This window comes from Anoplophora glabripennis, unplaced genomic scaffold, assembly GCF_000390285.2.
Source record: "Anoplophora glabripennis isolate ALB-LARVAE unplaced genomic scaffold, Agla_2.0 scaffold76, whole genome shotgun sequence".
NCBI classification, from domain to species: domain Eukaryota; kingdom Metazoa; phylum Arthropoda; class Insecta; order Coleoptera; family Cerambycidae; genus Anoplophora; species Anoplophora glabripennis.
The window spans coordinates 920,890-935,177 of NW_019416218.1; the positions used below are offsets into that span (position 1 = coordinate 920,890).

The 14,288-nt window shown below is 31.4% G+C and overlaps 1 protein-coding gene across 1 annotated transcript in view; it reads right to left on the reverse strand.

Moving 5' to 3' along the window:
• LOC108906897 (sushi, von Willebrand factor type A, EGF and pentraxin domain-containing protein 1) overlaps window positions 1-14,288 on the reverse strand; it is a 129,074-nt gene that overhangs the window by 15,084 nt on the left and 99,702 nt on the right. The window contains exon 6 of the mRNA XM_018710334.2: window positions 12,576-12,725. Within this exon, the coding sequence (XP_018565850.1) occupies window positions 12,576-12,725 (150 nt within the window). The remainder of the gene's footprint in view (window positions 1-12,575; window positions 12,726-14,288) is intronic.

Consider the following 14,288-nt stretch of genomic DNA (forward strand, 5'->3'; position numbering starts at 1 on the left):
TATTTTTGTTAATTACACTATATTTAAAATCGTATTTGCAAAAAAAAATCCAATAGACTTTTTTAAACAAGTAGTTTTAAGTAGATTTACTCAACCATGTAGTTAGGTTATTTTAGATTATTGCATAATAATTTGTCAAAAATGACTAGTACTTCAAGAAGGATGGAAGAAAAATTTTGTGTTAGAAAAATAATTAGAAATCAGTTGCTCCGATCACATTCACAAAATACTCATTGGTATCCATATCTCCATATTACTGGTTAACAATAATCCAAGTTTCGTCATTCTATACCAAACATCTTAAGAGATATTTATGCAAATGTTAAATTTTTCAAAAACGTTAGCAATGTTAAAAACTATAAACTGCTTAGGTCATACGACTTTTCTTCTTAAAATGTTGCAAAAGTAACCTCCCGAAATATTTTTACGTACATATATGAATGGAACGCTGATTATGAAAGGAAAATTAAGCATTATTAGCATATGTAGTAGTATAATATTGTTTTAGTGAATTATTTGCATATTTAATATATTTTAGTAGCCGTAGACAACGTTAAATATGCAAATATTTAATAGCAAAGCAAAGACTATGCATAGGTACATATTACTAATTTAATATTATTTTAGTCATTCATTTTCGAAAATAGATCTAAAATTTATTGAGTAATAGATCAACTTCTATATATTTTCAACGTGAATTATACTAATAATAAATCGATTCATTTGAAAATGTTCTGGATCTGTGTAAAGTATATTTAAGTTTTCTACCTCCACTTTATTTACTTTGCAATACGTATTTAACACTTGTCTACAGTTTCTGATGTTAAAATTTTAAATATGCGAATATCAATAAATAAATACATTTTGTATCATCACCCTTACTTATGTATTTGAGAAAATAAAGCGAATTATACATTTTCTTTATCTCAGGTTAAAATTGGAAGTATCTTTATTATTTGTTGAAGCCAGGTGCAGATGATTTGTAGAGTAACATCAATTTTTTATAAATTTTTATTAGTTAAGTTAAATATCGATTTTTTGAAACCAAATAGTTTTACAAAGTATTAAACATGTAGGTACACTATATCGTATTATATGTACCTCGAGCTTTGTGAGGAAATTGCACCAATTTGTTACCGAAAAATTACTAAATAGCTTTTTGTTGTGTACCTGGCCGTATCTGGCTACTGCAACTTCTATCTAGAATATCTAATTATGCAAGCACATATACAATACCGTTATGTACTCAGGTATATCAGGTAAATAGATCAGGTATTATTTGACACTTTCACTTAGTTCGTACATATTAAAATGATAACTTTGCACTACAAATATGCGTTTGTCAAGACTTCATTAGAATTAATTTATTATTTCCATCTAGTGAATTTAAAATTATACTTCACAATCTAATCAATCTGGTGCTGGTTTAGTTTGACAATTTTAAATACAGTTGATTATAGAAATCACAGAGATAAAGAACAGCAAATAAGAAAGGAAAAAATAGTTTTATGATAGAACAATTTTCTTCGATCCTATCAAATAATAACAAATTATTTTTGATTTATTTTTAAATTAGCCTAAATCCATTGAAATAAGGTAAAGCTCCAAAAGCTAATAATAAAATTTATATTTAAAGCCAGGTAGTCATTAAATTCTTTTTTATATGGTTTTCGGATAGGCCTTGCTACTTTTCAGTCAATTAATTTTACCTGTATGTTACGGCAACTAAGATCATGCCTTGTTAATCTTAAACAATAACTATAGAAGTTATATGAACTTACAGGTTAAAAACCTCAAATGTCAATTTCAATATCATCAAGAAAAGAATATCTTTAAATTTACTAAATTACTCTTTGTGACATGTTGAACACTTTAAAATAATGAATGGAATATGAAATTTAGAAGAAGAATCAATATCACTATTAACTGGAATCACACAAACGTCTCTTTTATATTTGGAAGACAAATTTATTTATTTATTTATTTATTTATTTATTTATTTATTTATTTATTTATTTATTTATTTATTTATTTATTTATTTACTTATTTATTTATTTTATTTTACATNATTTATTTATTTACTTATTTATTTATTTATTTACTTATTTATTTATTTATTTATTTATTTATTTATTTATTTATTTATTTATTTATTTATTTATTTCACTACATATCCAACAGGCAAATGCCCAATTATAGGATACAAAGTCAATGTAGTAATACAACACAACGCATTCGAAAATATATGTTAATAAATAGAATTAATAATAATAAATGAACATGGCAATATACCAGCTCAAAATATAGTAGACATAATATAATATACACAGAGAAAAATATATATTAGAAAAGCAAAACTTGATGTGTAATTCTGCGTGTTTTTAACTCATTATACAATGAAAGTGATCAAGTAGTGCATTATGTGGATATCCTCTTTCAGGATATATTCCGTCAAGCTTAAATGCGACAAATTTAAAAAAATTTCCAAAGATTCAATGTGTACACTATAAAAAGGACTCCAGATGCATATTCCAATTTTGACCTAACAAACGATTCATAAAGTAATTTCATAGTATGTATGCTATGGAATCCTTGAGAAGAACGTATAATAATACCTAAAGATTTATAAGCAGATGATGCAACTATGTCAATGTATTTTATAAAATTTAATTTAGCATCGAAAACAACACCAAGATCTTTTATTTACTGAGGCCTTTGCAACATAGAACTATCAATGTTATAGTTATATTTGATGTGGTTAATTTTACGTGTACAAGACATTACATTACATTTTTCTGCATTTAGAGGTAATTTATTTTGGTTGCACCAAACAGCTACCATATTTATTGCTTTTTGAAGTAGAGCACAATCAGATTCAGATGTAATTTCTGTTAATAATTTCAGATCATCAGCATACAACAAACAGTGTACCCAATTAACATTCGCAATTATGTCGTTAATAAATATTACGAACAATAACGTGCCCAAGTGTAATAAAAGACTGTTATAAGATCTTTTATTAATTTTTATTCGTTTAAATTGAAAATATTAAAAAAGTTAAAATCAACAACATTCTGATATTTGTATAAAGATTGTTTAGGTGGCCAATACGACTTTTAAATGTAATTACTGTTTTATATTTTGTTTAATTTCGATGATAATAAAAGGCAAGGAAGATAACAGTTTAAAGATATCTATAATTTAAAACATTATTTTATAACTAGTTTACTTTTATTATTCCTAAATTATAACTATCATCCTCTTTTTATTGATATACAAGGTCGGAAAGTCTCCATGGTTCATCCGCCGTTACGTGAGAGCGATAAAGTAAGTCATAGAAATCCGTGCGATAGAGAAAGATGACTATAACGAAGGCGTCTAATAGTCACCGATCATTTCGTCCTTCCACAAAAAAATGGGTGGTGACTATTCGACGGCTTCATTATAGATATCTTTCTCTATCGCACGGATTTCTATGACTTTCTTTATCGCTTTCACGTAACGGCCGATGAACCATGGGGACTTTCCGACCCTGTATATTGAAGAGACACAGTTCAGAAGAAATGTTGTTGAAAATAATGGCCAACGTTTGAAACATAAATTTTAAGAAACGTATATTTTATTTTGTGTTCTTTTATTTTTATACTCTATTTTCGAGGTACCAAAATTCAAACAAATTAAAAAAAAAATTAAGTCAAATTAAACAATGTTTCTGGATACCACTGGAATAACTACTCTGATCTACAGTATTATATGTCCGCAGATTGAGTTTACAAGAGGATAAATGGACCAAAAAGTGAAAGATACGAAAGAAAGACATTCTTGATAAAAGTTTTTGCTTAAAAAATGAGTAAGAGTCATGTTATCAAAAATGTATTTAAGTATTTAACTAGCACACCTCTAATCAGAGTACCTACTAATTCCTGAAATAAAATTGACACTTAATCATATAGGTACCTACTTGTCATTGTCTTTATTTAATGAAGTAATTATTTAATGTAAAATAGAATGGCTTAACCATAAATTTGGTCCAAGACAGATTGGTAGAAATGGTCCAACTCTGTGGCCCCCAAGGAGCCCTGACTTAACCATGAGCGATATGTTTCTATGGGGCCGCTTAAAACAAATTGTTTATGCTATTCTAATACCAAATAATATCGATATGCTAAAAGGCAGAATTACCCAGGCGGTCCGTTCAATATCCCAGGAGGAAGTCAGAAATTCCTTCAGATATCTGAGGAAGCAGTTAGAAAAATGTGTTCAATATGGGAGTAGTGTTTTTGAAATTTGATATATTCATCAATTGCTTTGTTTACTTTTTTATAATTTAACTGTTGTTGTAATTATCTCCGTATTATTTAAAAATGACAGACGAAGACGTATTTTTGTTTTATGCTTTGTACCCTGTATAAAAAAATAAATTTGTAATAACGTAACTCTTACTCATTTTTCAGGCAAAAAGTTTTAACAAGAATGTCTTTTTTGTATCATGCAAAATAAGGTATATTTACTCTCACACAAAATAACATTTTTGTGTTTTTGACCCACCCTGTATAACAAAATTAAAGTTCGTCATGGTGATTCTTATTTTCTAAACAAACAAAAACAATTCTCAAAAATGCCTTTTTTTCGTATCTCACTTTTTGGTCCATTTGTCCTCTTGTAAACTCAATCCGCGGTATATGCTCCAACTAGTATTGAAGTATTTCCAAGTAAAATGTGGTAAGATCTCTTTGTAGTAGCTGTTTTTTACGTGATTAGTATTTGTCAAGGGTGACAATAGAACAGCAGGGATACAGTACGTTTTATAATTTATCAGGTCTCTATTTTTGTATTAATTACATATAGATATATCATTTCCAGATATTCGCGTAATAATTCTAATCTTTGGGTTAGATAGACCTAAATTTTTGGTATCGAAGAACATTAATTTATTATTATTACTTTTTTGTTTGAATTAGGTTAATGCAACAAAGTAAAAAAAAAAAGTTTTATAAATGCAAATAGTTATTACGTAACAGATTTCGTGTTGCAGTTCTTATCTCAATTTGTGTGTACTCAATTCTTTAGCAACTATATTTCTTTGTGCTGTCATTGCTGTCCTTGAACGTTTTAAGTCCTTCCAAGATTTATATTCTAGTAGTTACCTGTTCACGCTAAATCTATAATTTAAAATAATGTGTTTCAGTTGATGTTTAACTCCATCCAGGATATTTATATTCTAGAATTGACCTGCTTGTATGTACAAAGCTCTATACGAATACGTATTAGTTACATATTGTCAGCTGAAGCACTGTTATTCGACATTTAATACATTTTTACGTCTGCCGATATAGGGTCAACAAATGATTTCTTACAGCGGATGATAAACGATTCTAACATATGGTTAGAAAAATTTTAAACGAAATACACGCTAAAAATTTGGCTTATACAGGATATCCTACGTAAGACAGATCTCTCCATAGTTCTGAATATCTTCCAAACTGTAAGAAATGGACCTCAACATAGTAGTATATGTGAAACATAACTGTCACTCAATTTCTTGGTTTTCAGTTCGTCCATGTTGGCAGAGAGCGACCTACAATTTCGCAAATTATTAAAACACGACCTATGGTCAACTATGCGAACAGATTTTTAACTGATAATATTGCGGAAATCAACTACTCTATGCCCTGATCATATTTTAAATTCGAAAAGGAATTAAAAATGCAATAATATACAGGGTATTCCGCTTGCCGCTTGCTTTGGTATTATTAGTATTAACTAAGTTATACAGGGTGTTAAAAAAAGAGTGTAAAATATTTAAGGAGGTAATAGTATGAACCAAAATAAGCAGAAAAGTCCCAATAAACATGGGTCCGCAAAGTAACGGTTGCGAAGATATGGAATGTTTTATGTTTTTTAGTCCCTTTTTTTATTTTGCAAAAACGTTGTGTATTTTCTTATAATAGTTGGTTGATGTTTAGTGAAATAAACAGTACGTATTTGACAGTTGTTCTCAGTGCACAAGTTTTCTTTGGCTATGGCTGGTTACCCTAACGCAGCGCGACGTCTTTATGTTGACGCTTATCCAAATCGCCAGATTCCTTCACAACGCATGTTTGGAAGAATTCACCAAAGATTGCGTGATACCGGTTCCTTGAGCAAACAGTGCCATTTATCCGGAAGACCAAGGTCGGTATCCACTTCTAGAGCAGAAGAAGAAATTCTAGCACTGGTAGAGCAGAATCCAGGTACGAGTGTGCGGAGAATATCAGCCGAGGTAGGAATTAGTGGTCCTCTTGTTTGGAGAATCCTTCACGAGCAACTGCTTTATCCATACCATGTGCAACGAGTACAGGCCTTAAATCCAATAAATGATCATCAAGCACGTTTGGTTTTTTGCCGCTGGTTTCTACGTCATGATGCTGAAGACCCTCGTTTTCTTGCAAACATTCTTTTTACTGATGAGGCTGGGTTCACAAGAAATTGAGTGTTTAATTTTCACAATACGCATATTTGGGCCGACGAAAATCCTCATGCCCTAATAGAATCTGGACATCAGGCACGTTTTTCATTAAACATTTGGATGGGTATTGTAGGTGACAGATTTCTAGGTCCTGTTGTTTTACCAAACCGATTAACAGGCGCTGCTTACCTCAACTTTCTGCAGAACACACTGTATGAGTTTTGGAAGACATTCCTTTTAATCAGAGGCAACAAATGTGGTTCCAGCATGATGGTGCTACAGCTCATTTTTCCATGGCCGTTAGAGAGCATTTACACCAAATTTTTCCACATAGATGGGTAGGAAGGGCCGAACCTGTTTTATGGCCTCCAAGAACGCCTGATCTGAACCCTCTAGATTTCTTTGTTTGGGGATATTTGAAGACGTTAGTGTATGGTACTCCTGTAAATAGCTTGGAAGAGCTGCAGCTACGGATTAATCAAAAGTGTCAAGAAATCCAAACCAAGGAGGGTGTTTTCGAAAGAGTTCGAATATCGTTGAGACGAAGATGTCGTGCCTGCTTGGAAATGGACGGAGGGCACTTTGAACATCTTCTGTAACTTTGTTTTTTGTTTGTTAAAAGCTTCTACATCCTGTAGAAGATCTGTTTTACATGAGATACCTTGTATGTTTCACAATTACAATTTTCACTGAAATCTAATTTAAATCAAATTATTTAAATTTTACAGCAGAAACAGCAAATGAAAGTAAAAGTTGTCAATATAATTTAAATTTCTAAACGTAATAAGTAAATATTCAGTATTTGGCAGTAGAGATCAATAATGCAAAATAAGGGAAAGTAGACAGAAACAAGTACGAACGTAGCATTTAAATGGATGAACTTTTCAAAATAAAATGCCTTACGAGTCAGATCGTTGCACCGCGCCCAACCACGGTTCCGATTTTTCTAACAGCGGGAAGATAACGATGCTTTAATTCTCTAGTCAAGTACGATGGATTTTGTAATAACAGATTTTATCAGGAATTAATTTTGTACTAAGTGTGAGCAAAGAAAGGTGTGTATCTGGGATAGTACACCAGGATTGAAAAGTATAATCCATAAAGAAACATTAAACAATTTCTTTAAAACAATAAAGTGCATTAGTCACAAATTACATTACATAATATTATCTACGCTAAGTGAGGAAGTATTTGACTGAATTTCTGATAAATTAATTGAAGAATTTAAGAAATATAGATATCTAGCAACAACTAAAACAAAACGCAAAACGAAACAAACTGAAACTCGGAACACAACAAGGAGAAGAATACTTAGGCCGTGATTTACATCAATTGCTCGAAATGTCCTCCATTTTGATAAATACACAAACGAATTCGGTTTTTAAAAGACTGTTCAACATTGGTCAGCATGTCTGGCGTAATTTCTTGAAATGCTACTGTAATGCGCTGCCACATACTTCCGCGGTAGTTGGTGATGTAACGTAAACTTTGCTTTTTATAAATCCCCATAAAAAGAAGTCGCAACTTGTCATATCTGGCCAATGCATCTGTTGGGAAAAGTTTCGTGTAAAAACTGACGAACCGCAGCGGTATTGTGAGGTGGAGCACCATCATGTTGCATGCAGGTACATTCTTCTAAGTGTAATTAGAGGAATGTCGCCTAACAAATTTTTGTGTTTGTTAAAAAGTTCAAATAAATTGCTTCTCACACGTTCAAATACCATCGTTGGCTATGAGTTGTCCGGAATTGGTGAGGATCTCCTGTGTGATAATAATGGCTATTATGACTATTAACGAAACCATTTTTATGAAAAGAAACAAGACCCGCTTAAAAAAGTCATGACCTAGATTTAACATCTTGTGTGCCCACTGACAAAACTCCAGTCTCCGATGAAAGTCTACTTTTAGTAACTTTTGGTATGTAATTGGATGCGATAAGGATGTGCATATATCGACGTTGTACTAATACAATTGCAAGGCCTTCTTGACGCTGTTACATAGCTACTTTTCGGACAATAGAAAAGAGCCTGATTTTTCTGGAAATAGGTATGGACAACCTTATATCAGTCGAAAGGGCATTCAATTTTGCATTTAGTCATGACAATTAATATGGGCCATTCCATTTGAAAAAAAAGGTAAGTTTTTCAACTCATAAGATTATTAAATGTAGGTCTCAGTATTTCAGAGTCTGAATAACGTACACGTTTTGCTCACAGATGATAATATAGAGTAATTCATTCAAAACGAACTGTGAAAACTGCTTGTTTCTAACTCTTACGGATTAGACGCTATCTATCATCACTTAGAGAGCTTATATCGTAATTTTTTTAAAAAACAACTGATTATCTCGAAAACGGTAAGTTATAAGCACCATGTACATTTAATAAACTCTACTTAATATTAACCAATGAATTCAAAAACGCAATAATATACAGGGTATTCCATTTAAAGTAACAAAATTATGTAGGACCCACGCGAAATGGAACACCATGTAAAGCTAAAAATATATTCTTTACATGGCCCACATGATTCCATACAACATTTATTAAAACAATTTTTTCATAAATTTTACAGTTACAGAGTTACAGAAGAATCCCTCTTAGATGGAACACCCTGTATGTTAAATAATATTTTTAAATACTAAAAATAAGCTTTAACAACAATCAAGTCGCATTGTATTAGGTAGTAGAACAAAAAATAATTTAACTCGTCTGACAATACTTGTTTAAGTTCAAGTTTGCCGTCTGATTGAGCGTTGAAGTCTCCATGCTTTTACTCATATTTAACATTGAATCGTATATGTTCCTGAGTCATTGGTTACGGTCTCTTGCCTTGGTGTTATTTTTACTGTATAATGCGCTACTTTTTAATTAAATTATAGACCAATGTATAACTAAATCAGAATAGCTGATATATGTCACGCTCAAAATATTTTCAGTAGAAATGATCTATGCAAAGAAAGAAGAAGAAGATGTCGTAAGTGGTCATGAAGAGTTGAAAAGTGGAATAAATCATTCTTCCTAGTCATTTTTCATGTAATCAGTACTGGGTATAGAAACCATTATGTGGTAAAAATTGGCTGAATTGTAATTCTTGAGTTCAACTCAAACAGAAATAGTATGCAAGATAAATGGTCATAAAATTTGTTAATTACGTCACATAACCTTAAGTTATAAAAAGGTATAAGAATTTAGCGTAACAATAGTAATTTCTACACTTAAAATTGATTATAACTTGAGAGAAGTGGGGTTGTTCCTACTAAATCCACATCAAAAATATATTGATTAGGTATACAGGGTGTTTCTTAATAACGTGCTAATATTTAAGGAGGTTTTTCTTGGGTCCATTTTAAGAAAAAAACTTCATATGAACATATGTCCTAAAAGTCTTAACCTTTGAACTACAGAGTGCTAAAGTTTTATGAAAAAACTTTTTTTTTGTGATAACTTTGGTATTACCCTAGATATTTTTTTAAATTAGCTACACGCCTTCTATTCATCGAGATGCATTTTCTGATGTAAAAACAATTTTATTATTTTTGCCAGTGGCGTCTGTACAGGTTTTGTATTGAATATTTTTGAAGAAAAATATATTACGCCAGGGTAATTTTCTTTTATCATTCCAAAATGTATGTCGATTACTGTAATTTCATAATTTCAATGTTTAAAAGTTATTATCTTAAATAAATAAATTGTTCAAAATTACATAATTTTTTTTCTCGTAAATAAGATGAATTTTATTTTTTTATGCGAAAATCGTACGTCAAACGAAAAAATTCAAGACACCATATTTGTTCAGAAAGAAATGAGGATTTCAAAAATGATTTTTACTTAAAGAAAAAGCAGTGGCGTAACATATTTTTCTTCAAAAATATTCAATTCAAAACCTGTACAGACGCCACTGGCAAAAATAATAAAATTGTTTGTACATCAAAAAATGCATCTTGATTAATAGAAGGCGTGTAACAAATTTGAAAAAATATGTAGGGCAGGTAATACCAAAGTTATAATAAAAAAATGTTTTTTCATAAAACTTTACCACCCTGTAGTTCAAAAGTTAAGACTTTTAGGACATATGTTCATATGAAGTTTTTTTCTTAAAATGGACCCAAGAATAACCTCCTTAAATATTAGCGCGTTATTAAGAAAAACCCTGTATAAACAACTAATAACAAAATTTAAAAAGTAAGCTTTTTATCCATCCATACAGACTAAGGACAATAAAAGTATAAGGAAAAATACTACTGCAGGATTGATCACGTTAAAATTCTTTTTTCAGGAGTGGCGGTGCTGAAAGGATATCATTTGTTGAGGTTGGACAATAACGGAAGAAATAAATTTAGTATGGATGTAGGTATCTTATTTAATTATGTATTTCTATCACACATGTACACTGATGAGCATCTTAAAGTCCCCACTAGTTGGGTCGCTCTCATTCTATCGCGCCCCACCACAAATAATTATGGAATGTTTCGGACTGGGAGTGGGGTGTGTGGAGATATACTACACCGTGGCACCAAAAACTCTGATATATTCGATAGGGTAAATAATTAATCTGATACCAGTTGCATTTGATATTTTTTTAAATATTATTTTATTAATGATATGTAATGTATTGTAACATTTTCTTGGTTAGTTAAATCATTATATTGAAGAATTTTTTAAAAATAAAATGTTATAAACCGTTTACTATTTTAACCATTGTTCACTACATCCACATACCTGCATATTTAGTGTTTTCCCGTATTAGAGATATTCATTTATAAATGTTGTCTTAAATCAATACATACAGGGTGNGTATCATTAATAAAATAATATATTTTAAAATATCAAATGCAACTGTTATCAGATTAATTATTATTCACCCTATTGAATACAACAGTTTTTGGTGCCACGGTGTACATTTCCAAACAACACTCCCAGTCCGAAACATATCCAATTATTTGTGGTGGGGCGCGAGAGAACGAGAGCGACCCAACTAGTGGGGACTTTAAGATGCCCTCAGTGTACGTCAATACTCAATGGCATTTTTGTATTTAAATTCGTCTGTTTAACAATTATTTATTGCTTTTTTAATAAATTTAACTAAAAAATATATTTCTTAACAAATGAGAAGAACCAAACTATAGAAATAGTAAACTGACCTTTTTTAGAACAAAAAAAAATAGTTATTGAAATTTAGATAATTAAATAAACTGATTATAAGATACTGAACAACTTTTTACCTAATATTTTCTAATTTGGCAACAAATCAAGCAAAATTTACTACTACCCTATGAACTAGGGAGCATTTATAAATTCTTTTAATAGGTAGTTAATTTAGTTGTTAGCATATCTTTGCACTACAGCGAAAGATAATTTTCATCTGTTTTTCACGTAAATGTATAAATTTGAGTTTAACCCAGATTTTGGTAAAAGCAAGTACTTTGAAATAAGCAGTCTTGAGACACGGCAGGTAGGGGTAAAATCGAGTATGCCCAAAATCAATTCAAAAGTGCATTGTAATCAATACTTTAACCTGTTTCGATATTAGCTAAGGAAACGCAAATAATTTATTCAATTTCTGATGAAACTGAAGATGATGAACCAATAACGTAATAAAAAATAATTTTATCTGAATTACCTATGTGGAATAACTACAAACCGTAACTAAGTACCTACAAACTACAAACTGGATTTTGTTGACTTTAACTGTAAGAAATACACATAACTTTAAACTGGTTGAACCCCATGCTGTTGCTGATGTTACGCCCATGGTAAGAACATAATCTGACAATGTTCCATTTTACAAATCTGTTTTTTTTTTCAACAGCTTTTAAAAATGCATGAAACGCAAATTCCATTGTTTATAAAACGATACTTTTTAATGATTTTCCGGAATATTTTTTTCTTAAGTAGACAGTATTGCACACTTTCTTCTACTTGGGTAACATATAAAATATTAGAAAACAAAGAAATATGTACTAATCCTCATCGTATAAATTAAAGAAAAAGAAAAGCATATACTTAAGTTTATTAAAAAGAAACTGGCACGTAATTCCTCGACCTATTGGTGAAATTTATGGATCACCTCGAGGAAAAATGTAACCCACCATAATCCTTTAAAGGTTAAAGTTCAAATACTCACTGTGTTGGCAAATCCAGTACAGGTAATCGAGATTACATCCTACGTCATTCCAGAGCCACCCGCGCCCACCGTCAAGGACTACGCAGTTCTGTTCACCGTTGTAATTGTTGGGTTGATCCTTTCCCCATGCTGGGCGCTGCACCAGATCACCTGTCGCCAAACAAGGAAATATTCAATTGGAGCGAACTGTATCAATTTATAATTAATTCTGTCAATTATTGATTAAATGGTTTGTAATGGCAAGTTAAACACGGTGGTGAGTAACAAAAAGTGGGTGAGCGTATTAAGGAAAGATTCCGGGTTTGGTAGGTTGACCAAATTTTCGGTCAGTTTTTAGGTCACACCTACAGTGTCATTTCCAAATTAATAAAGAAACACTAATATCTTATTACTATTGAAAACTATATATAATTTAAATGCACCAGTATTGTGTGGTATACAGGGTGGTCAAATGAAAACGAAACAGAGCCATTTTCAGGAACTACGTCAAGATTGTAGAAAAACGCTCAGACCCGTCGATTTTAGATTAAAGGGGGACATTCTTTGCTGGTACTTTTGACTCCGCTACTTTCACCCCTAAGCAAGAATAAGCATCGCCCCAAAATATTTAAATGGCATTGAGGGTTGAGTAATATTTCTTTTGAAAGCTATTACAATTCTCTTCACAACAGACTTTAAATTTTATGATTCCGCCCAATATTTATTAAGAATTTTTATTTTAAAGTAAACTTATGTACAAACAACTAGTAACGGTAAAAATGTGAGTCATTCGAGTTAAGTACGCCAATGGTATAAATTTAGTATTTCTTGCGTTACATTGGGTTTTGGCGATTTGTTATCACTTTCGTAAAAAAAAAACACAATTTTAAAAACAGAAACGAATTAACGTAAAATTAGTGGATTCCAAATTATTTTCTAGTATTATTTGGAAGAGTTGGTTGGTAGTTTATTTAATTATGTTTTTGAAAATTAAACACTATGGTTTATTCCATTGCGGAAAGGGTAGATATCATTTCGCTTTACTTTATGAACAATAAATGTGCGAATAGAACAGCTCAGATATTTAATGATCAAGATCGACATGTCAGGAGGAAGTATGTTCTAGAGTTAGTAAAAAAATTTCAAGAGACTGGGAACATAGACAATAAAAAACGGGACATTGAAAAACCCATAGTTAATGAAGGTAGTGAAGTTGCAGTTTTGGGACAAGTTCATCTTGATCCTACATTAAGTACGAGGTCTGGGATCAATCGAACTAGCATACGAACTATTTTGAAGAAGAATAAATTCCATACATACAAAATACATTTAGTCCAGGAACTTCATGAGGCTGATTACGACCGCCGTTTGCAATTTTGCGAAATAATGAGTGAGCGAGCAGGGAACGATTCACAGTTCCTTTTTAACATCTGTTTTTCTGGCGAATATAGTTTTTTCTTGAACGGGACGGTAAATCGTCACAATTGCAGCAATTGGTCCGATTCAGTCCCAAGAGTTTTTCACGAGGTGCATACACAGCAACCGGAAAATGGACTGGAATTTTCGGTGACCGGCTGGTGGGTCCTTTTTTTTCTACCTGGTAATTTGACTTGCCAAATGTATTTGCAATTACTGGAAGACGCTATTGACCCTGCCTCGACTGATATTATTGAAAATGTTCTATAGTCTGATGAAGATCATTTGATTTTTCAACAGGACGGTGCTCCTCCGCAT